We start from the raw sequence: 25,555 nt of genomic DNA on the forward strand, positions 1-25,555 counted from the left end.
ACCCCCCTGTAAGAGACAATATGTGAACAATGCATAATAACTTGACCCCTGTCAGAGACAATGTGTGAACAATGCATGCACAACTTGACCCCCTGTCAGAGACAATATGTGAACAATGCATGCACAACTTGACCCCTGTCAGAGAGACAATGTGTGAACAATGCATGCACAACTTGACCCCCCTGTCAGAGATAATGTGTGAACAATGCATGCACAACTTGACCCCCCTGTCAGAGACAAAGAGTGTGAACACACATCCACAAGTTGATCCCCTGTATACCAGGGACAAAGTGTAAACAAAACATGCACGACTTGACCAAACTGCCTGATACTAAGAGTTTGAAAAAACATGGCAGACAGTACAATATAAACAAACTGCTCAAAGAATATAAGCAACGTGATTATTTACAAGCAAGCATGATCTCAAATAGTTGTTACAAGGAAATGACGTAGCTATAAGGAAAGTTGCAACTGATTTGTACTTCAAACAGAGTGAGACCAAGTGCATTTATAAACTACGTTTGTACGCAGTCAATTACAATGGTACACTTTTATATATTCCTTGCCCTACCTTGGTTAATACATGAAGATAATAATAATCTTTACTGGTGTCGTATTGATGAAGTTAGACCAAAAATAAGAGAGTTTATTCCAACCCAGATCATTTACGAAATGAGCGTACTAAAATTAAAAGTTTTAGTACATCAAAGTATAAATAAATAATGAGATAATTGTAAGAAAGGAATCCTAAAACATCAAAGTAAATTTTCACCAACCAAGGATTTGTCCATTTCACCAATCCAACTTAATCCCAGCAAGTAGAAAAATATAAATTACTGTCTGTCATATGTGAAGCGTGATATTTTAATTTCTTTCACATTTGAACCACGAAGGAAGTCAATGAACAAACAAACATCACTATGCAAATTATGCAAACAACTTGGTTCTGAATATTTAATTATTGGAGCAATTGGATCAATGCTCGATGGCAGGGGGGGTGGCATCGTCATATAATTTTAATCCTTAATCCAAAATATATTTTGTGTGACAAAATCGATTCCCGGGTGTTAATGGTAAAATAGATCAGGATACGTTCTGTGTTAGACATGGTGGCCCATAAGTACACTACACGAACACAAATGAAAATACACTAACGTCTGTCCATATTCTGCATACTTTAACAATGACCAGACAATAAGTAGACAGTTTACATCACAATTGCTGGCAGTTTAATATTTCGAGCTTACATTCTCAAGATGGAAGAAGCAATATAGTATTACTTTAGTAGGAATTATCAAAACAAAACTACAAGCAATCTTATACGTTACAATACTGTTAAGGAAGTGATGACAATCTTACATGGTTGTTGCCAAAAAATATATCCAGACTGAATGCTAAACTAAAGCAGGTGTTTATACTTTCTACATAGTACAATTAATTAACCAATCAGCTGGTGAAATAATTGTTTCAACAGTACATTATGGATTTCACCACAAGCAACAAATACAATATTGCAATGTCATATAATATTTAGATGCGAAGATATGACTTTAACGTCCCCACTAGACAATATCTAACGTCCACGAACTTTTCTCGTAAAGAATGAAAGAAAACTCTTCAAATAGTTCATTGCCACATTGATACGTTCTTAGGGCTTGAAGTAAAGGACCACAAGTATGCGCAACAGGGCCGAAGGTCTAAGTGTTTTATGTCGGTGAATGTGATCTTCAACTTTATTTCTAGCAGTAGCAGAACCACATTGGCTCCAGGAATAATGGAAATTTTTTATCTGTGAATGATTCTAACTTTATTTCTAGCAGTATAGAACCACATTGGCTCCAGGAATAATGGAAATTTCTATCTGTGAATGTGATCTTCAACTTTATTTCTAGCAGTAGCAGAACCACATTGGCTCCAGGAATAATGGAAATTTTTTATCTGTGAATGTGATCTTCAACTTTATTTCTAGCAGCAGAACCACATTGGTCCAGGAATAATGGAAATTTTTTATCTGTGAATGTGATCTTCAACTTTATTTAGCAGTAGCAGAACCACATTGGCTCCAGCAATAATGGAAATTTTTCATCTGTGAATGTGATCTCATCTTTATTTCTATAGCAGGCAGAACCACATTGGCTCCAGATATAGTGAATTTTTCTGTGAATGTGATCTTCAACTTTATTTCTAGCAGTAGCAGAACCTACATTGGCTCCAGGAATAATGGAAATTTTTTATCTGTGAATGTGATCTTCAACTTTATTTCTAGCAGTAGCCAGAACCGTGTGGCTCCAGCAGGTATAATGGAAATTTTTATCTGTGATGTGATCTTCAACTTTATTTCTAGCAGTAGCAGAACCACATTGGCTCAGGAATAATGGAAATTTTTATCTGTGAATGTGATCTTCAACTTTATTTCTAGCAGTAGCAGAACCACATTGGCTCCAGGAATAATGGAAATTTTTTATCTGTGAATGTGATCTTCAACTTTATTTCTAGCAGTAGCAGAACCACATTGGCTCCAGGAATGTGGAAATTTTATCGTGAATGTGATCTTCAACTTTATTTCTAGCAGTAGCGCGAAACCACATTGGCTCCAGGAATAATGGAAATTTTTATCTGTGAATGTGATCTTCAACTTTATTTCTAGCAAGCAGTAGCAGAAGAACCACGGTAGGCTCCAGCAATAATGGAAATTTTCTATCTGTGAATGTGATCTTCATCTTTATTTCTAGCAGTAGCAGAACCACATTGGCTCCAGATATAGTGGAATTTTTCTATCTGTGAATGTGATCTTCAACTTTATTTCTAGCAGTAGCAGAACCACATTGGCTCCAGGTATAATGGAAATTTTCTATCTGTGAATGTGATCTTCAACTTTATTTCTAGCAGTAGCAGAACCACATTGGCTCAGGTATAATGGAAATTTTCTATCTGTGAATGTGATCTTCAACTTTATTTCTAGCAGTAGCAGAACCACATTGGCTCCAGCAATAATGGAAATTTTCTATCTGTGAATGTGATCTTCAACTTTATTTCTAGCAGTAGCAGAACCACATTGGCTCCAGCAATAATGGAAATTTTCTATCTGTGAATGCAATCTTCAATTTTATTTCTAGCAGTAGCAGAACCACATTGGCTCCAGGAATAATGGAAATTTTCTAACTGTGAATGTGATCTTCAACTTTATTTCTAGCAGTAGCAGAACCACATTGGCTCCAGCAATAATGGAAATTTTCTATCTGTGAATGCAATCTTCAATTTTATTTCTAGCAGTAGCAGAACCACATTGGCTCCAGGAATAATGGATTTTTCTAACTGTGAATGTGATCTTCAACTTTATTTCTAGCAGTAGCAGAACCACATTGGCTCAGGAATAATGGAAATTTTCTATCTGTGAATCTTCAATTTATTTCTAGCAGTAGCAGAACCACATTGGCTCCAGCAATAATGGAAATTTTCTATCTGTGAATGCAATCTTCAATTTTATTTCTAGGTAGCAGAACCATTGGCTCCAGGAATAATGGAAATTTTCTAACTGTGATGTGATCTTCAACTTTATTTCTAGCAGTAGCAGAACCACATGGCTCCAGGAATAATGGAAATTTTCTAACTGTGATGTGATCTTCAACTTTATTTCTAGCAGTAGCAGAACCACATTGGCTCCAGCAATAATGGAAATTTTCTATCTGTGAATGCAATCTTCAATTTTATTTCTAGCAGTAGCAGAACCACATTGGCTCCAGGTATAATGGAAATTTTCTATCTGTGAATGTGATCTTCAACTTTATTTCTAGCAGTAGCAGAACCACATTGGCTCCAGGTATAATGGAAATTTTCTATCTGTGAACGTGATCTTGAACTTTATTTCTAGCAGTAACAGAACCACATTGGCTCCAGGTATAATGGAAATTTTCTATCTGTGAATGTGATCTTCAACTTTATTTCTAGCAGTAACAGAACCACATTGGCTCCAGCAATAATGGAAATTTTCTATCTGTGAATGTGATCTTCAACTTTATTTCTAGCAGTAGCAGAACCACATTGGCTCCAGGTATAATGGAAATTTTCTATCTGTGAATGTGATCTTCAACTTTATTTCTAGCAGTAGCAGAACCACATTGGCTCCAGGGTTAATGGAAATTTTCTTTTTGTGAATGTGATCTTCAACTTTATTTCTAGCAGTAGCAGAACCACATTGGCTCCAGGAATAATGGAAATTTTCTAACTGTGAATGTGATCTTCAACTTTATTTCTAGCAGTAGCAGAACCTCATTGGCTCCAGGTATAATGGAAGTTTTCTATCTGTGAATGTGATCTTCAACTTCATTCCTGGTAAAACCTTTCTGGCTCCAAAATTGAAGTGAAGAAATGCACTAATGCTATTCAGAAAAATTTAATAAATTTGGACAAATGGCTCTCACGTCACGTGCTCGTTGTCATTTTGTGGAGATGCATCAAGCATTTTAATGACTTTCTTTGGTGTGGGCTTTCTTTCATCATAAGACAAAAAAATGTATGCGGTATTCTGGAATACTACACTTTCAATCTTCAAAGATTGCATTATCAAATTTTATCCGTTGCAATCACGTGGTAAAATATTAGATTCCAGGGTTAGAAAATTACTTGATCATATAACTAAATGGCATTTTCAAATCTTAAAAAAGTTTGACGTAAAATAATATTAAATATATAATTTTATTTTGACTATGTTGATTAAATCTACTTCATTCAGTAGCTAAATAATTGCAGGCTACCAACATGTATGAATTGCGTGCCAATTTTTTTAAATGTATGCCATTGTATTTAATAAGCGCAGTGTTTTGGGAGATGTACCCAAAAGCCAAGAAATGAAAAGGAACGTGAATATTCATGATAACTACGATAAATCATGTTATGACAAATGGCTTCCTTGGCCCCAAATGTGGACACTGTTTTTTTTCCAAACCAAAACGAAATGGGAGGGAAAACCGGCGGATCCGGTAAAAAACCCTCCAATAAATGAAAAAAGAAAAAATTTAGAGGAATTGCCTCAAATTTTTGTAGTGTTTTATGATGTTTTATATTTTTGTTGTTTTCGATGATCCCGATGATCTAATTTAGCATGCAGCGTAGTCAGATCGTGCGTCTTATACAGTCGTATAAAAAATTTTAAATTACGGAGCAATAAAAATGTGGGCTGACTACCCTATTGACACAGCAAATATTTTTTGTTCGTACGTTAGAGGCGCAAACTTCTGTAGAGCACAAGAAATGAAATAATGCAGAGTGTTAGCAAAAATTGTAATCAATAGACGAAAAACAAAAACTAATAGCAGCCATATATAAATCATATATAAAAATTATTCAGTACGTAGGGACCTGACCATTCACCTGTCCATACATTTAAAAATGAAATGACTAAAGAGACGTTGTGATTTGCAAAAAAACAATTTTTGATGTCTGCTAGACTTTATTCCATTGAAATTTTCTATGTTGCCTCATTAATTAATAGCTGGCTTTCACTCGTGTGCTTTGTCAGAAACTTTAACAATTGTAAACATTTAGTTATACGGAAATTTTTAACGGTCGAATTTGAAAATGCGTTATACTGATAGACATTATGGATAAATAAATTAGCAAGTGTGCATCTTATAACAACGACGCTTGTTTCTTGGTGTGTCTGCCCGACTTCGTTGTTCATTCATTGTCCAGTTAGAAGGCCTACAGACATAGCTACTCTATAAAAAACACGTTATAAATGTCAGCATAATGAAGGAACAAAAACTGAAATTAATTACATTGAAAAGAATAAAACTTTAATACCTGATTTCCAAGGGTTGTCCTGGTCAGTTTGATCCAGGAGACTTGGTCGGTCTCTTCCTTTTTTTTCACTGCGTAGTTTTTACGTTGTATCGTTGAAATTAATTGTAAAATTTTTATCTTAGTAATTCAATGAGCCCTACTTGCATTATTGCAATTTTCTTAATAAACGTTAAATAAAATTACTAAAAACTAGCGAGTGAAAGCCAGCTATTTTTTCACAGCAAGTGACATCTTTTAATGACACTTTTTTAAGCTGGGTGTTTTTCATGATTAAGTTTCAAATTATAAAGATAGACCATCAGGATTCTTTTTCACTATCTCATGCAGTTACTCATACAAGTTAATTTTAACACTTATATCTACTCAACTTACAAACCACAAGATATAGATCGTGTTTTTCCACTCGCTTGTTTTCCATCTTCGTAGAATGTAGTCCATTTTTATAGTGCAATCACTTCAATGTAAATGTTCATACGTACATATGCCGTTATGTGATGTCCATTTAACATGTCGATACCATTCCATACACGAAGTAAGGAGCATCATAAACCAATAAAGAAGCCACTGATATCATGGATCGCCATTTCCATGGACTACAATTCACAATGCACTGTTATGGTAACTTCAAGCGAAGGAAAAGGGACCAACCTTCAATACCCTAGTTATATCATTACTCGAATCATGCTTATTGCAGAGTTGATCTTCTGTGAGTATCAGTTGACCACCTTAAGTGGGTTCATATAACAATGGGGCCCATCATCATTATATGAACAAACAACTGACATCAACAAAGAATCCAAACTACAAATGAACATTCTTGGCCATGAATCACCATGACACATGAGTAATGACAAACTAGTAAGAGTAATTGAAGTGAACGACACAGGTGGTAAAGGGACTTTCACAACTCCATCCATGTGGGATCTAAAATATAAGAAAATGCGAAACACATGTATGAGATTTCATGATGAATAACTCTGCATATTACGTTAGTTTGCGTTTCAAATTCTTAATCAGATATATTGAGAATGAGCGAATTGTTTTCTGTTTTCTGTTTGACTATTCAAATGGTAGAACATTTACCTTCATTGCACAAATAGCTTTAGTGAGTTGAGTTTGAACGATATGACAATTTTCACACGATCAATGGCTTATAATCATGATGAAAGCATTTTACAGTGAAAGCTTTCAAATTACGAGGCCAACACTAAGACCAGTTCATTATTCCATGTATCTCATACTTCAGTATTCGTCAGTAAAAAGACAAAATTTACCTTTCTTCCTACAACGTTAAAGTAAACAATTTTCTGTTGAAGTAAAACACACGAATTTAAACATGTTAACGTTTCTTTAATTGACGTCATGACTAAAACTATTATTGCGATTGGCACCTTAAGGACATATCAACTTTCACAAAGACAACAAGTAATCCTTCAATGCGTTTTTAATGCCTATTTCAAACATTGCATTTTACATGTGCCGAATGTATTTCAGACAAAAGATAATAAGGAATTTTATCTCATTATCTTTTATATTAAATGCATTGGGCACATGTAAAATGCGATGTTTTAAACAGGCCTTAAAAACGCATTGAAGGATTAGCTACATGCTGTCTTTGTGAAAGGTGACATATCCTAAGGAGCCAATCACAATAATAATTTTAGTTAAGACGTCAATTAAAGAATTGTTAACATGTTTAAAAGCGTGTGTTTTACTTCAACAGAAAATTCAGAGTCAAATGACTACCGCTAAGGTTGTCGAAACGTCAGTCAACAACAACAAAAACAGTCCTTCTCAGGACTATACAAACCTGGATGATCTACATTTACAAACATGTAACGATACTCAGGGTTCAAACCATTTACTTTAAAATAATTGTATTGTTTACATGAAACTATTTGGTATGAAAAGCCAATCACTATCGTTGCATTTGCTGCTGGATTTCTTCTGCTGGTGATGATGACTGATGGTGTTAGAATTTTTTGTTTCTTCAGAAAAAACGATGATAATGAAGATATGAATGATGGATATTCTACACAATATTGGGATAATCATGGATAAACAAACCTTTCCAATATGCCTAATGTGTATGAGAATCCATCATATTCATCAGTAGATGAGTATAATTTTAATCAATTTTCACTGCGACATTCTCGAGCACAAATTGTCATCTTACCTGATGAGAATAATCATGGATCACAAAATGGATTTCAATCATTTTATACTACACCGTTGCATGAGTAAAAGCACAAATTTAGATTTGTGTTTTCATAAATATTTATGTAGAGATAATGATTTTATAAAGTAATACACTATAATAAAAATAATTCTGATATAAATCTTTAGTAAAAATATTGCATGGACTAGATTAAACAGCGCTGACATTGGCACAATCATAGAATACACTGTTATAAAGACTGGCAACAACAATCAGGCCAGGTTATGATTAAGAAAAAGGTTAGGGTCAGATTAGTACGTGGAAAAGTATTCTATAAAACTTTCTGTTACTGTTAGAAGAGCTAGATTATGTATTGCAACAAAAAAGTTTTAGTGAACAATCAATCTACTAGAATCAAGGTATGTTTATACAATCCTTGTCTTTCCTTGTCAAACTTTTTATTTGTTAAATTTTAAAGGAGAAAATCTTCTGAATCCACTATACTTTGTTTGTTCTACTTCAACACAACTTTCACCTTGTTGGTAACTTTCTTCATTTTCTTGTCTCATTCCATTCACGATTTCGCTATTTTTCTACAGCCGCGACATCGAAACTTCTTTCTACCGAATTCTCACCACAGCATATAATGAATGCCTTATAAAAACACTTGCACTAATAACACCAAATGTAATCTTTAAACGCTATTTATAAGATCTTTTCAAGCGCTTGACAAGATTTTACTCTTGCAAGATCTTGCAAGATTTTAAGCAAGATCTTGCCAAGATCTTACAACATTATTTTAAGTTTTTGCCATGATTTTACTCATGGATGATCTTGCAAGATTTTTGAAATTCACCGAATATAAATGACGCACTTTTGACCCTCTTATAAGAGTAAGTGTTAAGTACGTGCTCACAAAGCCTACGTCATTATTTTATCATCATTACTTGTTTTGATTGCTTTCATCTCACAATCAAACATTTTTTTAAGATAATTATAAATTTCAGCTTCAACAATTTGTTAAAAAGTCTTGTGAAGAATATAAAACTTATCGTCAGACCTATACTGTCATGCATGTTAACTTCCACATGAACAGAACTAAAATATATAACTGTGTTGGTAAGAATATGTAACTTATCGTCAGACCTATACTGTCATGGATGTTAACTTCCACATGAACATAACTAAAATATACAACTGTGTTGGTAAGAATATGAAACTTATCGTCAGACCTATACTGTCATGCATGTTAACTTCCACATGAACAAAACTAAAATATACAACTGTGTTGGTATTTTTTGGCCGACATTGACAGCTCATGTAGTTTTGTTGTTACTCTTGTCTTAATATCATTTTACCGACGATTTTGTCTTGAATACAATCCATCTTTCCAACCGTAAACACACGAGTCAAAAAAAAAGAGGTCAAACTACAAAATTTGGACAATCAATTCGGACAGCAGTACTGTTTATGTAGAATAGTGATAATAAAATGGTTAGGAGATGCTGTTGGCGCATTTGTAAATCTTATTTCAAAAATACAGAACGACTAAGTATAAAGGAAGAAGGTGTAAGAGTGAATAAAAACCATTTTCCATTAAATCAAAGGAAAGCTTGGATATGACATGCTATATGCAAATAGAAAGTTATAGAGAAAAATGAAAATCTTCCTAACGTTGTCGCGGATATTATAAGTGCCATAACAAAGTGTTGATGAGTTTGATATGCATTTGTCAAAACAAGCTTAAGAAGACAAAAAGTATGCAAAAAATATATGATTAAAAATTTGCTCAGCGCATCTACAAGCACCAAATTCAGAACTTGTAGATGCGCTTAGGAAATATGGAAAATCATACTCCAGAAACACTAGTAATCGTTATTGACGGACTCCTGATTTAGAAATTTTCTAATTGTGAGCATGACTTTATAGACGTCGCTAGAAAGGCTCACGCGTTGGGCGTTAGAAAACATGCTCCCCAGAAGTTCATATCTTTCTTCATGTCTAACTACGACACTGCATGTAAAGGATTTCCGCCTTCGTCGAGCAAAAACATGTCCGCATCCTGATGTTTTCGGTCCCGTACACCCATGTCAATACTGAAAATTAATAATAGTTAAATGTGTACAACATTTATGAGTTGATTTGAGTTGAACTGAAATTGAATTTGCATTAAAATTTATAAATCAATCCTTGTCGTGTATATTTCAATTATAGCTAAAATTTAAAATTTGTTCATCTCATTTTATCGTCTCGCTGTTATGAACAGAATTCAATATTTTATAATAAAAACAGCAGGTGATTAAAATCAAGCATTTATTGAACATTCTAATTTCTTTATTATCAAGCAAAAGCAAACACATCATGTAGATGGTTGGGTTTTCTCTAATCTTTCTAAATTTGTTAAGGTATGTTGATTATAAAGTTCACCTATCAGAGTGTAATTGTTTGTTCTTATGTCTAGAATTTTGTTATATTTGTCATAAAAAACCTGAATGTCATTTTCGGGGTGACATTCACACTTCATATGTTTTATATTGATACGTCTGTTGATTTTGGTGGGATTTTCCCAATAACACATTGGATAATCTATCATTTCAAAATACTAACCTTTCTTGCATTATCACCAACAATTAATTTCGCTTGTCTTTTCAAATATCATTGGTACGGCAGGGCTAAAAAATCAACAAAATGAATCAAAATCATGACACGTCTCAGAATTTCAGTTATGCATATCATAAATGCGGAATGAGTTTAACTTTATCTAACATGGCTTTTATCATGAAGAATATTTTTCCTCTTTTATACAGTCATCTATCTCTTTATCTTATTCGTACCACAGATGATGACATAAAAACGTTTTGCTAGGTATGTCCTTAGAATTTGCGCCTAATTGGAGTGAAAAGATCACTTCTTCACGTGATAGTACACGTGATTTTTTTCTGGTCTATATTTGTTCAACTTGTTGTAAGATAAACTATTTAAAATATTTGTTTGCGTCAAAAGTTCACAAAATGACAAAACTTTAAATGATGAAGTGTCAAGTCCAAACGCTATCAGTTTTGTAGTATCTCTGATTACTGAGATGTGACAAAATTACTCTAATTAGAGACTTTGAGATTAATTACTCTGATATTCCCTTCTTAAATAAAGATTGCCCCTAAAATCTTGAACCCTCCAACTTTTACTTTCTTCTCACACCCAGGATCAAATTATTTGTTTATCCCTATCAAAAGTTTACAAAATGTCAAAACTTCATTGACCACGTTTCAAAGTTAACGCTAACAATGTCAGAGAAGCTCTGTTTATTAATTTTCTTAACTTCCTAAAATATAAATCTTTAGTTTTTGAGCTATCTTGCTTTTAAAAGGCTGGCTGCCCGTCTTCCTTTATGATTATTTCAGTTAGTTTCCATGTAAGTCAGGATGTTCAATAATTGAAATAAATAACAGTAAACTGTTAAAGGTTTATTGGCATAAAGCTTCCTAATCAAAACGTCTTTGTTTTTACTTCAGTCATAGCTAAAATAAAAAAAATTTGCATTTCATATTTAATTGGGTATGACCAGAATTCAACATTTTACATTAGAAACAGCAGGTGATTAAAATTGAACATTTAGTGAACATTCCAATTTCTTTATTATCAAGCAGAGGCAAAGACATCATGTAGTTGGTTGCGTCTTCTTTAATCTTTCTAAATTTGTTAAGGTATGTTGATTATAAAGTTTACCTATCATAGTGTCATTGTTTGTTCTTATGTCTAGAATTTTGTTATATTTGTCATAAAAAACCTGAATGTCATTTTCGTGGTGAAATTCGCCCTTCATATGTTTTATATTGATACATCTGTTAATTTTTGTGGGATTTTCCCAATAACACATTGGATGATTTGTCATTTCATAATACTGACCTTTCTTGCATTATCACCAAAAATTAATTTCATTAGTCTTTTCAAATGTCATTGGTACGGCAAGACTAAAAATCAACAAGATGAATCAAAATAATGACACGCCAGAGAATTTTAGTTTTGCATATTATTATGTGCAATAAATTTAACATGTTTCTGTGGTTTATGAGCATGACTCAACACCCCCCACTTGCTCATTAACTAAATGAACAAATTAGTATCTATTTACTAGTTATAAATGTTTTGAATCTACTTAATTTAATCTAACTTACAGCTTTCGTAAATATATCAGCCATATTTTCGTGTGTTGCTACATACATAATTTCTATTTTACCAGCCTTTATTTCACTTCTGATAAAGTTATATCTAATATCTATGTGCTTAGACCTTTTGTGGTACATAGGGTTCTTTGCTAAGTTAATTGCACCCTGATTGTCAACATTTAACAGAAAATACTCGCCTTCTTTACAAATACGCAAATCAACACACAACTGCTTCAAAAATTTCGCTTCCTGAATAGCTTCAGTCAATGCCATATACTCAGCCTCACAAGTTGACAAAGCAACTGTAGATTGCTTCTTACTCCTCCAAGAAACCAAACCACCGTTCTCACTCAACCTGAAACCGTAACCTGAAATACTACGCCTGTCATCCGCATCGCCAGTCCAATCAGTTTCAGAAAAACCAACCAATTTTAAAACACTTTCACATTTTCTAAATGTCATTTGAAACATGCTTTGCCTCTATTAGGTTTGCTTGTGTCGGTTTTGCCATCTTTTGAGACAGCTTTATTACAATAAAGCACAAATCAGGTCTAGTTCCTGTCATAACATGTATAAGACTACCGACAATTTGTCTGTAAAGACACGGATCTTCTGACTGACGCGATTGATCATGTGACATTTTATTTGTATCGGAAGATGATGGAGTGGGTTTGGGTTTACACTCCGACATGCCAAATTTTCTTAGTAACTTAATAATATATTGCCTTTGACTCAATGTTTTTTCATTTTCTGGGTATTTGAATTCAGTCCCTAAGAACCAGGACAATATTCCTAAATCTTTCATCTTAAAACGGTCGCTTTAGATTTTCTTGACACTCTACATTGATGTGTCATTGTAAGCAACAATGATAATATCATCTACCCATACTATTAGAATAGTAACATCTTTTCCTTCAAATCGCGTGTAAACGCTTGGGTCGACTAATGATTGTTTGAAAGTTTTCCCGATTAAGTGTTCATGCAATACGGTATTCCAGTTCCTACCACTTTGTTTAAATCCATACAAAGACTTTTTCAACCTGTACACTAATTTTTCACCATTTTTATCTACTTCCCCATATCCTTCGGGTTGATGCATATAAATTTTGCAGTCTATTGTCGCATTAAGATAAGCTGTTTTTACATCCATATGATGCAATGACATGTTGTTTTGAACAGCGTGTTGAAGCAATACACGGATAGAATTAATGCGTGCAGTTGGCGAAAATATTTCGTTGTAGTCAATACCGAGAGTCTGCGAGTATCCCTTTGGCTACATAACAGGCTTTATGGGTCTCTTCTTCATGTTACCTTACTTTTACGGTGTATACCCTTCCCCCACTATGTCTCTATTTGTTTGGTGTGGAACAAGTTTAAACATATCATTGTCAATTAACGCTTTCATTTCATCATTCATGGCTTTTTGCCATTCTACTTTCTCATTGGAGCTTATTGCTTGGGAATAGGTCGTTGGGATGTTGGATACTCTATAGCAATAATGTATGGTATATGAGACAGTATCCTTCCCTGAAACCTCTTCTGTCACATACTCGTGAAGATATTTAGGCTTACTTTTTATCCTAATGGGTTTCTTGATTCGCTACATGTCTCTGGAGTACTAATGTCTTCGTTAGTTGTTTTGGGGTTTCTTTTATGCAGTTTTGAAATCTGAGGTGCAAGTTCTTCATCATCTAGTTCTGGCAGTTCCCTGCTACCCTCCCTGAAGAACTTAACGCATCTTACACGCTCTACCTTGTTAATGTCACGGTAGTATAGTAGATATGCTGGACTATTTTTATCATACCGTGCGAAAATATCTTGTTTACTTCTAGAGTCTAATATTTTGGAATTTTGTGAATAACCACAACAAACACGACCAAAAATGTGCATTTTGCTCAAGTCTGGTTTTGAGCCTGTAAACGCTTCAAACGGAGGTTTGTTTAACCTCGAATTAAAACAACGATTCCTAATATAAGCAGATGCCATGACGGCATGTGTCCACACGGATTTTGGTATTTCCGCTTCTAGCAATAAACACCTAGCCATGTTAAATAGAGTTAACCACGATCTCTCAACTGTGCCGTTCTAGTGTGGCGAATATGGTGCACTAGTTTCATGTCTAATTTCATTTTCTCTAAGAATCAATTTGAATTTCTCGCTTGTAAATTCAGCGCCGTTATCACTTCTCATGCGCTTCACATTTCCGTAAGGTGCAACATCTGCTAAAAACTGTTTTAATGCTTATGGTGTATCGCTTTTATGCTTACGAAAATAGACCATATTCAATCCTGAACAATCATCCACAAACGACAATGCATAACTAAACCCTTCTCTTCCTTCCGGATCAATAGGACCTGCAAGATCTGTGTGAATAAACTCAAGAGGACCCCTCACTTTTTTATCTTCCAGTTTACTTTCCGTCTGACACAGTTTACCTTGCGTACAAACATCACACTCAAATTCCCACAAATCTGTGATTTTCATCCCCTTTACCACCTTCTCTATTTTCCTAACATCCTTGTAGTTGCAGTGACCTAGAACCCTGTGCCACTCGTAAAGAGAACATGCATTTTTATTTGAAGATGATATGCTATTTATATAGTAAAGTTTGCCTTTTCGCCTTATTCCAAACATTGTGCCATCAGGGCACTGTACATGCTTATCTAATTTGACTTTTGCCTTCTTTTCTACGGCAGCATTTACTGAGAATATATTTTGATCGTAAGATGGAACATATAAGGCATTACTTAACAAGACATCCTGCGCATTTCCATGCAAGTCAACTAATTTGACTTTAGCAGTACCTTTACCGACTACTACGTTGGCTTTACTGCCATCTGCTAATTGAATAACATGCGCTTTACTATCAAATTTACTATCAAAATCTATAAATTTTAACTTATCGTTAATAATGTGACTTGTAGCTCCTGTGTCCACCAGTAGAGTTAAATTCGCTTGATCCTTATCCTTCACGTCCGTTTCAGCGTTCTCTTCTCCATCCTTTGACACGAATAAAAAGAAGTGTTGCTGTTCACTGTCACAGCGCTACCCGTCTGTAGCGGACTTGGACGTTTCTTTCGTCTTTTGGCAATTTTTCGTGTCATGGGTCTTGGTCTTGCATAAGGAGCTCCATTTTTTCACCTACACTCGGCATTGTGAGCTTTTGTGTCCCTTTCTTCCACATTTGAAACAATTTCCGTCAAATTTTGGTTTCACATACATAACGTTGTAACCTACCTCAGTTTTTGGCGACAATGGTTTGATATTTTCTTCATGATTCGTAACAAGTTTTTAAATTCTGTAAATGTCATTTGTCTTTCCCTTTGAACTGTTACGGTAGCAAAGACGTCGTACGTGCTTGGCAGGCCCTTTAAAACCATTGCAATGAGTAGTGCATCACTTATTATCTCCTCGGCTTCTCTTAAGGCTGTTGCCGATCGTTCCGCTTGCAATATATAATCTGTGACAGTCTCGTCGTCACTTTTCTACAGCGAAGTGAGCTCCATGTAAAGAGTGATAACGCGAGGTTTTCCTCTGCCTTCATAGTGATGTCTGACGATTTCTAAAGCTCTCCGTGCATTGTCTTTCGCCTCCCGAATCACAAGAGACAAACTTCTGTCGTCCGAACATTGGACCAGCTCTGCAAAAGCGTCAGCCAGTTTTGAAGCTTCTGGTTCTTCTCTCTCACTTGCTGATTCGATAAATACGTCGTACAGTTTTTAAAGACGCATATAGCACAAGAATTCTACTTCCCTAGAATTCTACTATTACAAAGAACAGATATTATTTTGGTCGGAATAGTTCCTCTATTTAAGCTAGTTATGGTGCATAAGGAAATATGACTAACGTCAATAACTGTTCCTTGGCTGTTAGCCATGTGGGAACGGATACATTGGTAAAACAAACTACGCACATACTATTTTCTTAACATGTTTCTGTTGTTTATGAGCATGACTCAACAAAACGTGATACAAATTTTTTGAGCTTTTTTGTCATTTTTTTAGATTTTCGAAAACAGTTCAAGTGCTATGCATGTTTTAAGAATCTTTATATGCATGCAAAGAAACACAATAAGTGAATTGTACATTTTATGGCATTGACAGGAAATTTGCATGTCGATTACAGAATATTATAAAATGGGAATACCAGAATTTACCATAATATTTTACAGTGTGTAATTAATTTGTTTTTTAAATGTTCGCCTGGACACAGTCTCAATCTGCATTCTACAGAAGTTGAATGAATTTTTTGTTTTCTTTTCTATAAAACATGACTTACAAGACATATCCTATATTTTACATGATTTTTTATTGAAAAGGAAGAATACTTGAAAAATTTCTCATGGTGGTCTTTACAATTAATTCTAGAAGGCAATCTGATGTTTTATGGGAAATAGAACTTTTTTTAAATGCAAAGGCTAAATTACTGAACACTCTGCTTCATATATATTTCTATTGTACTGCTGACTAAGTAGTCATTGTATTCAAATAGACTGCCTGCACAAACTTTGTGTGTCAGTTAGACAAATTGTTATACACATTCCTAAGTAATAATATAATTCAGTAACACCATGGAAGCTGGAAGGAAGCACGTGCCCCTCTAACAATTGGCTGCGCCCCCCTACAAATTGGCTGTGCCCCCAAGTGCCCCCCATTTGAATTTTATACAAGAGTCTTTATATGAATCATTCGAAATTGAAAAAGAAGCACATGGCATCAATGTAGCTCTTACGGAATTCGTACAACTATATTGTAAAGGGAAGCATTCTTTTAGCTGTGCAGACTAGTTTGCGTTGTATTTATCCTTTCTGGGTTGTTAGTCGAGTGGTGAAGACTTAATTCCTTAAAAATGAAAAAAAAACAAAACGAATGATTCTGGAATAATTCAAGTCCGTAGTAGGCAAGGAAAAAAAAGTAATATTGTGATGCATGTCATGAACGACATTACACCATATCATAGAACTTGTATGAGATCGTGGACAAATATACTCGTAGACTTAAACTTGTAAACATAAAAATACATATATAGCAATGACTAAGAGTAAGGCTTATGAAAATACTGTAATTCTAGAAGTATTATATTACAATCAATTACAGTTGTTGTTATAGACACGGGATTTTCCATAAAAACAACGAAAGATTTAGATCTCACAGTTGATAAAGTGAAGAAGCATTATGTACCTCCCATTGATGATGTAAAGAACAATGATGATTTCTTTATCAAAAATTTTCTTAACGAACATAACGTTATTCGAGATGAGATTCTTGACAAATTAAACAGGTAAGTCTCGAGAAATCGTTTTTACACTTCCTCTAAATTTAATATTTCGTTAAGATAAGTGCGCACACTAAGCAGAAATTTACGTTTTATTGTTGATGACATCATCGGTTGTTATTGAAAACAAAAAATTTGCAAACTCGAAAAACTCACTACCACTTGATAGACAAGTAGGTTTATTTTGGTTTAATTTGCATTTCTCAAACTTCGGTTAGTGTTAAAACAAGGATTAACTTTAACACTACTCGCTAGGTACATTAAATTTCTTAACCCTAGATTAACATATTAATTTCGTAAGCAATTAACTATTGACGGGTTTTACTTTAACGTTTTAGACTAAATAGTAACGGTTTTTATTGAACTCATATTGTAAATTGACCTTTTTGGATTCGCTAGTCTACATATTGTATGTATATATAGTCTCTTAATCCTCGGCAAAAAGCTTGTATGGTCACGTGGATTTTGGATGATGTTTGATATGATAATATATTACATCAGTAGCTGTCCCTGTGATAACAGAAGATCTCGAGGAACCATGTTATTAATAATATTACGTATTTTAACTTAAAATTAAGAGTTGATCACTCTCTCCCCCTCCATTCGATATTCACTATTTACAATTCAATTACACATATATGATTGCTAACCCCCCAAACCCACCGAATATCTTCCCCTGTAAATATTTTGAAATTTTTGGCTTTGAACTCATAAATATGAATGAAAAAAGGTTGAAAAACTGAAAAACAGTCGAGGAAATGTTGTAAAGAACTCGCGATGGCCAGCGCTTGTCCCAAATTGCTTAAAATTTTGATAGTTTGTGCTAAACAGTCAATATTTGTACTCAAGGTGATTGAATTGTTCTCCGATAAATTTTTCGTGCACAAAGCCTGTGTTGAAGGACTTTTAACAACGGTATTTTCACTGGTAAAACATTTTGCATTTTTAATAATTATTAGCTGTACAAAAGACGTACCAAATTAAGCGGTAAAGATACTCTGTTTATTATACAGAGTCTCTATAAGCGACTTGTTGAATTAAGTTTACTGCTATAATATCAGTACCAAAATTGTCCAACGCTATAGTAACCTCTGAACGACACTACTTTGAGTTATTGTATCATGAATATGAAATTAATATTCTTTTAACATGGTAGATTATGTATTAAGATTAATTGTTTTCAATATTTTTTTGACTTTTAAAATAATGTTTTATAGTTTTTCTTGGATTTGTGGTGGATATGGTGTACGGTGGAAACCTCGTCTTTCTTTGTTTGTGACTGTAGCAGCAGAAAGACAAAATGACGAAGATGCATTAAGAAAAGAAATTGATGAAACTTTTGGATGGAAAGCTTCTCAATACTTTGAATTTGTACCGGAGCCACTAGAGAAATCGAAATTTCGTTGGTCACCAGACATAGAAGTCATAGAAAGGGAGAAAGATCCAAATCCCACGAGAGGGAATATTAAAGATGAAACAAAGGCAAAAGGTACTTTCGCAATGTTTTGTAACAAAGATAAGAAACAATACGCTTCGACACGTTAAAACGGTGACGATCTGGTAACAAATCTTATATTTTGTGAGAACTCAAAGAGATAAAGCAATAGATAAAGCGTCGTTGCGTCACAATGTATTTTGTGACTTCGTGGGCAAGATCATGCGACTCCATCTTTTGTTAAATTGTGTTTTACATAAAGCATGTGTTGATGTACGTTTGTTCAGATTGTCAATTGAGCAATCCGTACCATGGTTCGCCAGAACCAACAAATATGTTTACAAATTCAGTACTTTAATTATTTTAAGTTATATATTATGTTTTTTAAGGTCTTCCTGATCACAATGCCAGTTTTAAAGACGATTATAACGAAGAAAATTCCATTGATGTTAACCCTGGTTATAGTACGTCAAAGAAGTACTCTCGTCATAAATCCAATGATGATCGTTTATTTGAAGAAATGTTTCTTGATAAAAGATTTGCCATTCGAAAAGATGTGCGTATGAAGCTCAAAAGGTGAACTTTTCTCTACAGTTATTTAGGTCTAAAAAGACTACAGTTGATACATAAGGATGAATTCAATCATAGCCTCGATAAACAACTTGAAACTAAATCTTCTGTAGCAGTTTTTAATTTTTGTCCGGCAAAGTAGTTTATGGTTTATTACCGGTTTTCATAAATAAGTGACAAGGAAGTTGCCAATGCAAAGAAAAGACAGGCATCTGTTACCACTCAACGACTTAAATTGCGGAGCAGCATATATTCTACAGGCAATGAGAATAAAATGTGGAAACAAGGAGCACTGGCTTTAATATTGATGGGGGATATTTAGTCTAAACGTCCCTCATCGTATGTTTAAGGGGATAATACATCAGTAGCTGTCCCTGTGATAACTGAAGATCTCGACGCAGCCATGTTATCAATAATATTACGTATTTTACCGTAAAACTTAGCACAAATACGATCAACAAGAATTGATTACGTTCTCCCCCTCCCCCAATGTTCACTTTTACAATTCGATTACACATACATGATTGCTGTTTGCTAAACATTTCACTTTTTTATTTTACAGTTTACCTTGGATGCGGGGAGAGTATGGAAAAGTCGGTCCAAACGAGAAGATACCATATTTACATTTGTTTATCACAGTTGATTATGAGAATGGAGATTTTGATGAAGATGTATTGAAAAATGAAATAAATAAGAATTTTGAACATTATGCTTTGAGGTATTTTGAATTTCGTCCGAAACCATTAACGAGACCGAAGCTTCAACTGCTATCAAATATTGAAGTAGGAAGTAGCAATGGGAAAGTTTCAAGAGGCACATTAACAATGTTCTGTTGTCACAACGGGAAACATTACGCGTTGACATGTTGCCATGTTTGTTACAACGGAGATGGTGATAAAACATTATATGAAATGCTAAATCAGAACAGAAATGACCCAAATAATTTCAGATTACATTTAATTTCAAATCAATACCACTACACATCGCCTCCAAGTCCATTAGGGCATTTCAACAGCTATAATTTAGAAAAGAATACGGACATTTTGTCAATAGAAGTCCATGGATATGTTGTCAAAACAGTGGATTGTAGACGAAAAGGAATACAAAACCCAACTTGGAATAGTGTATGGGAGGAGCTGCACGAACGAGTTAACATCGCACGTGAGCTAGTTGAAGTGAAAAAATATGACAATAGGCGTTTGAAAGGAGAAATTGTTAATGATTCTTATTCCTGTCATGATCCTGAAAACAAGATTGATATTGATGATGCTGTTTTGGTGCAGTGCAATGAAACTTTCCTTGAAAGGGGTGAGTCAGGTGTGCTGGTATTTTTCCATGATGAAGATGGTAGAAGAATTCCTTTTTGTTATGGTGTTGGTGCGTATTATTACGAAAAGATCTGCGACCCTGAGTATGAGTACGCCTTATGCTTCAAACTAGATATTGCTTTGGAAAATTTATTTGGTGAAGAGAACTGTGGCTGTTTCCATGAATGTGCGAATGATGTTTGATTGTAGCTAAAACATCTTCTAATTTTTAATTATATTTCATTTAATTATATAGCTATCTATAGCATATTACATAGTAGACTGCAATTCATATTAAAAGCAGTAATAGATATCTCCTGAGTGATTGAAATCTAAAATAAATCATTGAGTACTTGTTCATACTGTTAAAGAATAAAAACAAAAAAGCAAATACTGTTTTTTGGATGAATTTGGGTGCCTTACGAGGCTATGCTGAAGCGATAGAGAGTAACAAAGCAATACAGAGTAACAGAGTTCCACTGCCGAATTTTCACTAGAAACTACACAATGCAAGTTTTTTAAAAAGATATATAAATATTTTAAACGCATCATTAAAAATGGGCTGGCTTCATTTTAGTTTCTTGTAACGTTTGTAATATTTTGAAAACAAACATAAAATGCTGTTGTATAGTTGTAAAGTAAGACACATTTCGTGAGCTTTCTTTTCCTATGCAACACTGGCAAAAAAACTTTAATTTTGCAAAAAAATAAGAAGAATTCCTTCCCTGTTTTTTATTAAACCGCAAACGTATATATTTCATTAAAATTTTTAATTTATGTGTCAGTAAAAAGCGCAGAATGCTATTAATGATTATTAATTACTGTATCTAGTACGATGTTTATCTTGCTATCACAACAGCATCACATTAACAGAGCACATTTTGTGTTGATGTTTCTTTTGTTTCAGTTATAGTATTGCGTGCAAAATTTTAACAAGACACACTTGTGTCAAAAGGACTTTGCTACCTATTTCTTCTTCTTGTTATATTAAGTTTATTTTAAACAATGTACACTTTGTACAGATACTTGGATTGGGGTTCTTTGATGGAAACAATTGTTTGATGCACGTACAGAAATTCTCCGTAGATGACGCATTCTCATCAAGTAGATTTTTAAAGTAGGAGTTTTCAGCAGATTTCAGTTGATGGTTGAAAGGAGAAGAAATGCGGTCAAAGAACTCCAATACAAGTACCTATACATCATTTCAAATAAAGGAAAAACGACAAGCCATAAACACCCAATTGTTAGTGAGTTTGCTGATATTTTTCCAACAATTGCATGTTTTTCAAAAGTAAAATACTTTAAGATAAAAGATTGCATCTGGAGTCAACCTATTCCAGATAAATTTGATTTTGGTTGTGAATTTACTTTCCATCACGTATCAGACTCCATAGTTTTTAAACACTTAATGAAAAATTGGAAATACAACAAAGGTACAGGTCTCGATGGAATACCATCACGACTACTTAAGGATGGCTCGATTTTTATTTCTAAACCTCTGATTCATATTATAAACCTATCATTAGTAAAACAGAGCCTTTGTCTTGGTGACGAAGAGTATCATACATATGAGTACTGTATAAATATTTGGTTACATCGCTATCCCAAAAATATGCCATCATCAAACTTCCACCAATTGACATCATATTTACATCACTTTGTATGTAGCTATATATAGAGCCCAATGACATACCAGATATTGCTCCAGCAATACTACCATAGGATATAATGTAGCCTGTTGTTTTAGCATTTACACCATAACGATAATCCAACATAGCAGTAAAATTACTGCGATATATTAACATGCCTAGAGCCATAATGATGCGGATCAGTAACAAGTCAAAAACGCTCACAATTGATGAAACAGCAACAACATTGACGATTCTGGAGAAAAATGATTTCTCTTTGTCATTCTGTTTGTCATTACCAAGTCACTTTCCATTTTAAACTTTTTACGTCTGTTAAGATTCATATTGACCTTCTCATAACCCTCCAACACTTCCACAACTGTTTTATCCATGTAGGAGTTTTCCAACTTTATTTTATTTTCCAACTTTACTTTATTTTATTTAAGACAAACCATACAAATATTATAGCGAACAAATACACGCTACAGCTCAAAAGTGAAACCTTGAAGTATCCATTGTCGTGCATAGCAACAGTAGCACAAATAATGGGCGAGATTATGAAACCAAAACTTCCAAATGCATTGAACCAACCAAATACACCTGATCTTTCTTCAGGTAATGTGATGTCTGATAAATAAGCTTTTGCTGATGAATGACTATGTTTTAAAAGGCCTATAAGATGTTAAAAATTGGTAGATAAGATGCTTTTTATAAGAACTACATAACAGCCGAATAGCATGTATCTAAAATAAAACTTTACCATATTATAAGTTAAAAACTATATACACTATGAACATACATGAGACAGCATGCCTTAAAAATAAGATGTGTTATGCATTATTGAATGACGTAAAAAAATTTTTTTGAGAATTGTTGGGTGATTTTAAACTTACTTTCATAAAGAAAAGTGACCATTTAGTTTACGCTTTTTGCCTGGAGTGATAGAGTTTAAAAGCGTATAAAACAAAAATTTTGCTATTGAAATTGCTTCATTAAAAAGAAGTATTAAAAAGAAAGTAATCAAACTAAAGATTTTTTACAATTTTCTCTTCTCATTCTCGAAATAATTTCATGTCCATTTATTGTACAATTTGCTTCTTTTAACTGGGTTCAGTGGGTGGAGTACTTTCTTTGATGTTTATATATGAACTAGTTTGGAAACAAGTTCAAAGATCTGTACATTATAAACTATCAAACCTGTAGGTAATCGAGCCAGAGCATACATGAGAATTGTGCTTGCCAAACCCATGTATAAATTTCCAATGAAACAACCAATAAAGCTAAGAAGCAAGACCGATTTCCGACTCCAAACATCACTTGCCTTGCCTTATATATGTTTGTAAATGTAGATCATCCAGGTTGGTATAACGATCGACGATCAAAAGATTGACTCTGAAGTTGACTACCGCTACGGTTCTCGAAACATCAGTCAACAACAACAAAAACAGTCCTTCTCAGGACTATACAAACCTGGACAATCTACATTTACAAACATGTATAGAATACATTGCCACAAAGATTGCACACAACAATCAAGCTCAGTGATGAGAAGGGAAGGATTAGCATTCAGATCAGGCATGCAGGTAGTTTAGTATGTGGCAGAGTATTCTATATTTACTACCAAATGTAATTTTATGTATATAAATATATAAATACCATTATTGGGCTTGACAAGAACTGTAAACAGCCATGAGCCATAAATGGATCCTGGAACGTAACCAAATGTAAAATTTTATAAGAAAATTGTTTAAATGATGAAAAAAAAGGGCATAAAATACAACAGAAGGCTGTTTCTAACCTACAAGACCAATCATCGAAGGAGACTCTCCAAGTTCACGACCACGACGGTTGAACAATGGTGGCAACATACCAACTGCGAACAAATCCTTTAAAAAAGAAAATATATAATACATTCTCACAAACGAGACTAGCTTTATCCCCCGTTTCGTTTCAATTGCCGAATAATTCTGAAACGCGACCACAATCAATTTACATATCGTAGAAAATGAAAAATTAGTAAATGAATGTCTTATAATAAACTACTTTGCTATAACTTATCATAAATGCAACGAAATAACAGCACTTGATCAACTTTTGACGAGAAAGCATCCCGACTTATTACCATTATCCACGGAAGAAAGAGAAAGACGTAGCGAAAGCCAGTTGTACTTGTAACACTATGACCGGATGTTCTAAAAAGTTTGCTTAACAAAAGAAATTTGTGAGAATTCTATATAAAAACAAACATCGAAATTTCTGGTACGACCTGGTATGTTATGATCTGAGGCACTAAGGTGCCTGGAGAAAACTGGAAACATTTATGCGTCTGCGATGCATTATGGTCAGTGTTGTGGATAAAGTTGCAATTATTCGTTTGATTTGTACTTTAAAATGATTTGTATTTCAAAATGTAGAAAGATAAGAAAATTATCTGAGATTGACAATATGTGCTTATAAGTGGCATTATGTAGAAACTGGAGAGTCAACAAAAAACGATGTACGTGTTGTATGAGTTTATGGATGGTGCTACAATTGATTGCTGAATCAGAAATCTTTTTTTGCACTTGTCTAAAGCAGGCATGTATTTAGGGGCGGATCCAGCAATTTTCGTGACTGATGCACCACTGCGAGCGCCAAAAGCGCTAGCTCTGTAGGGGGTCTGGGAGGATGCCCCCCGGAAATTTTTATATTTTAAACCATCGGAAATGTGATTTCCTGCGTTTTGACAAAAGAATTTAAAAAAAACTTGGCTTTACTTAGTTTGTAAATTTTTCGCAAATTTCAATGATATAAAATCTAAAATTCCACTAAACTTTTAACATTTTCATTACTATTATGAGATTTATCAAGTTTCATACTTTCGCCAAAACTTACAATCAGGAAGGTATCATTCCAATCCACGAGTGATTTTGAAAAGGCAGAAGCTTGGCATATTTTTTGTCGTGAAACGCAAAGAAACCTTTTATATCTCACAAATGAAGCACAAGTTTTTGACCATTAATCACACTTGATACCACTCGTCCCACAGCAGAAAAAGATACGTAGATATAGCAAAGAAATGTTCACGATGTAATCATCGTACCAAAGGCAGGCAACAAGTAATGATAAATGTTATTCTTCTTCTTTCATTGATAATATCACTCTTCCAACAGGAGAAAAACATACGTAGACATAGCAAAGAAATGTTCACGATGTAATCATCGTACCAAAGGCAG

General features: G+C 34.1%; 2 protein-coding genes and 2 long non-coding RNA genes across 4 annotated transcripts; 3 read left to right on the forward strand and 1 right to left on the reverse strand.

Annotated features, from left to right (window-relative positions):
• The first annotated feature begins 10,240 nt into the window (after nt 1–10,240).
• LOC124457623 lies at nt 10,241–11,739 on the forward strand. The gene is made up of 2 exons (XR_006952696.1): nt 10,241–10,365; nt 11,605–11,739. It is a non-coding gene; the product is annotated as an uncharacterized LOC124457623 (long non-coding RNA).
• Nucleotides 11,740–17,221: 5,482 nt separating this feature from the next.
• Nucleotides 17,222–18,802, forward strand: LOC124457616. The gene is made up of 2 exons (XR_006952689.1): nt 17,222–17,406; nt 18,618–18,802. It is a non-coding gene; the product is annotated as an uncharacterized LOC124457616 (long non-coding RNA).
• Nucleotides 18,803–19,106: 304 nt separating this feature from the next.
• Nucleotides 19,107–21,103, forward strand: LOC124457344. The gene is made up of 3 exons (XM_047007613.1): nt 19,107–19,149; nt 19,225–19,411; nt 19,968–21,103. The coding sequence occupies exons 1-3, from the start codon at nt 19,107–19,109 to the stop codon at nt 20,914–20,916; spliced, it is 1,179 nt and encodes a 392-aa protein (XP_046863569.1). The 3' UTR covers nt 20,917–21,103.
• Nucleotides 21,104–22,220: 1,117 nt separating this feature from the next.
• LOC124457345 (major facilitator superfamily domain-containing protein 9-like) lies at nt 22,221–24,465 on the reverse strand. The gene is made up of 6 exons (XM_047007614.1): nt 24,424–24,465; nt 24,139–24,226; nt 23,997–24,047; nt 23,538–23,666; nt 22,772–23,012; nt 22,221–22,644 (listed from the first exon to the last, which is right to left on the reverse strand). Exons 1-6 carry the CDS (start codon nt 24,463–24,465, stop codon nt 22,221–22,223), a joined length of 975 nt encoding a protein of 324 aa, XP_046863570.1.
• Nucleotides 24,466–25,555: the final 1,090 nt, after the last annotated feature.

The sequence above is a fragment of the Xenia sp. Carnegie-2017 genome, unplaced genomic scaffold (genome assembly GCF_021976095.1).
Source record: "Xenia sp. Carnegie-2017 unplaced genomic scaffold, XeniaSp_v1 HiC_scaffold_6, whole genome shotgun sequence".
Taxonomy (NCBI): domain Eukaryota; kingdom Metazoa; phylum Cnidaria; class Anthozoa; order Malacalcyonacea; family Xeniidae; genus Xenia; species Xenia sp. Carnegie-2017.

Coding starts and splice junctions, on each gene's coding strand:
- LOC124457344 (XM_047007613.1), top strand. CDS start 19,107: ATGTACGTTTGTTCAGATTGTCAATTGAGCAATCCGTACCATG. Junction 19,150..19,224: donor ATTGAGCAATCCGTACCATG/GTTCGCCAGAAC, acceptor ATGTTTTTTAAG/GTCTTCCTGATCACAATGCC. Junction 19,412..19,967: donor GTGCGTATGAAGCTCAAAAG/GTGAACTTTTCT, acceptor TTTATTTTACAG/TTTACCTTGGATGCGGGGAG.
- LOC124457345 (XM_047007614.1), bottom strand. CDS start 24,465: ATGGTAATAAGTCGGGATGCTTTCTCGTCAAAAGTTGATCAA. Junction 23,667..23,996: donor TCTTGTCAAGCCCAATAATG/GTATTTATATAT, acceptor AACATATATAAG/GCAAGGCAAGTGATGTTTGG. Junction 22,645..22,771: donor TTTGTCTTAAATAAAATAAA/GTAAAGTTGGAA, acceptor AAATGGAAAGTG/ACTTGGTAATGACAAACAGA.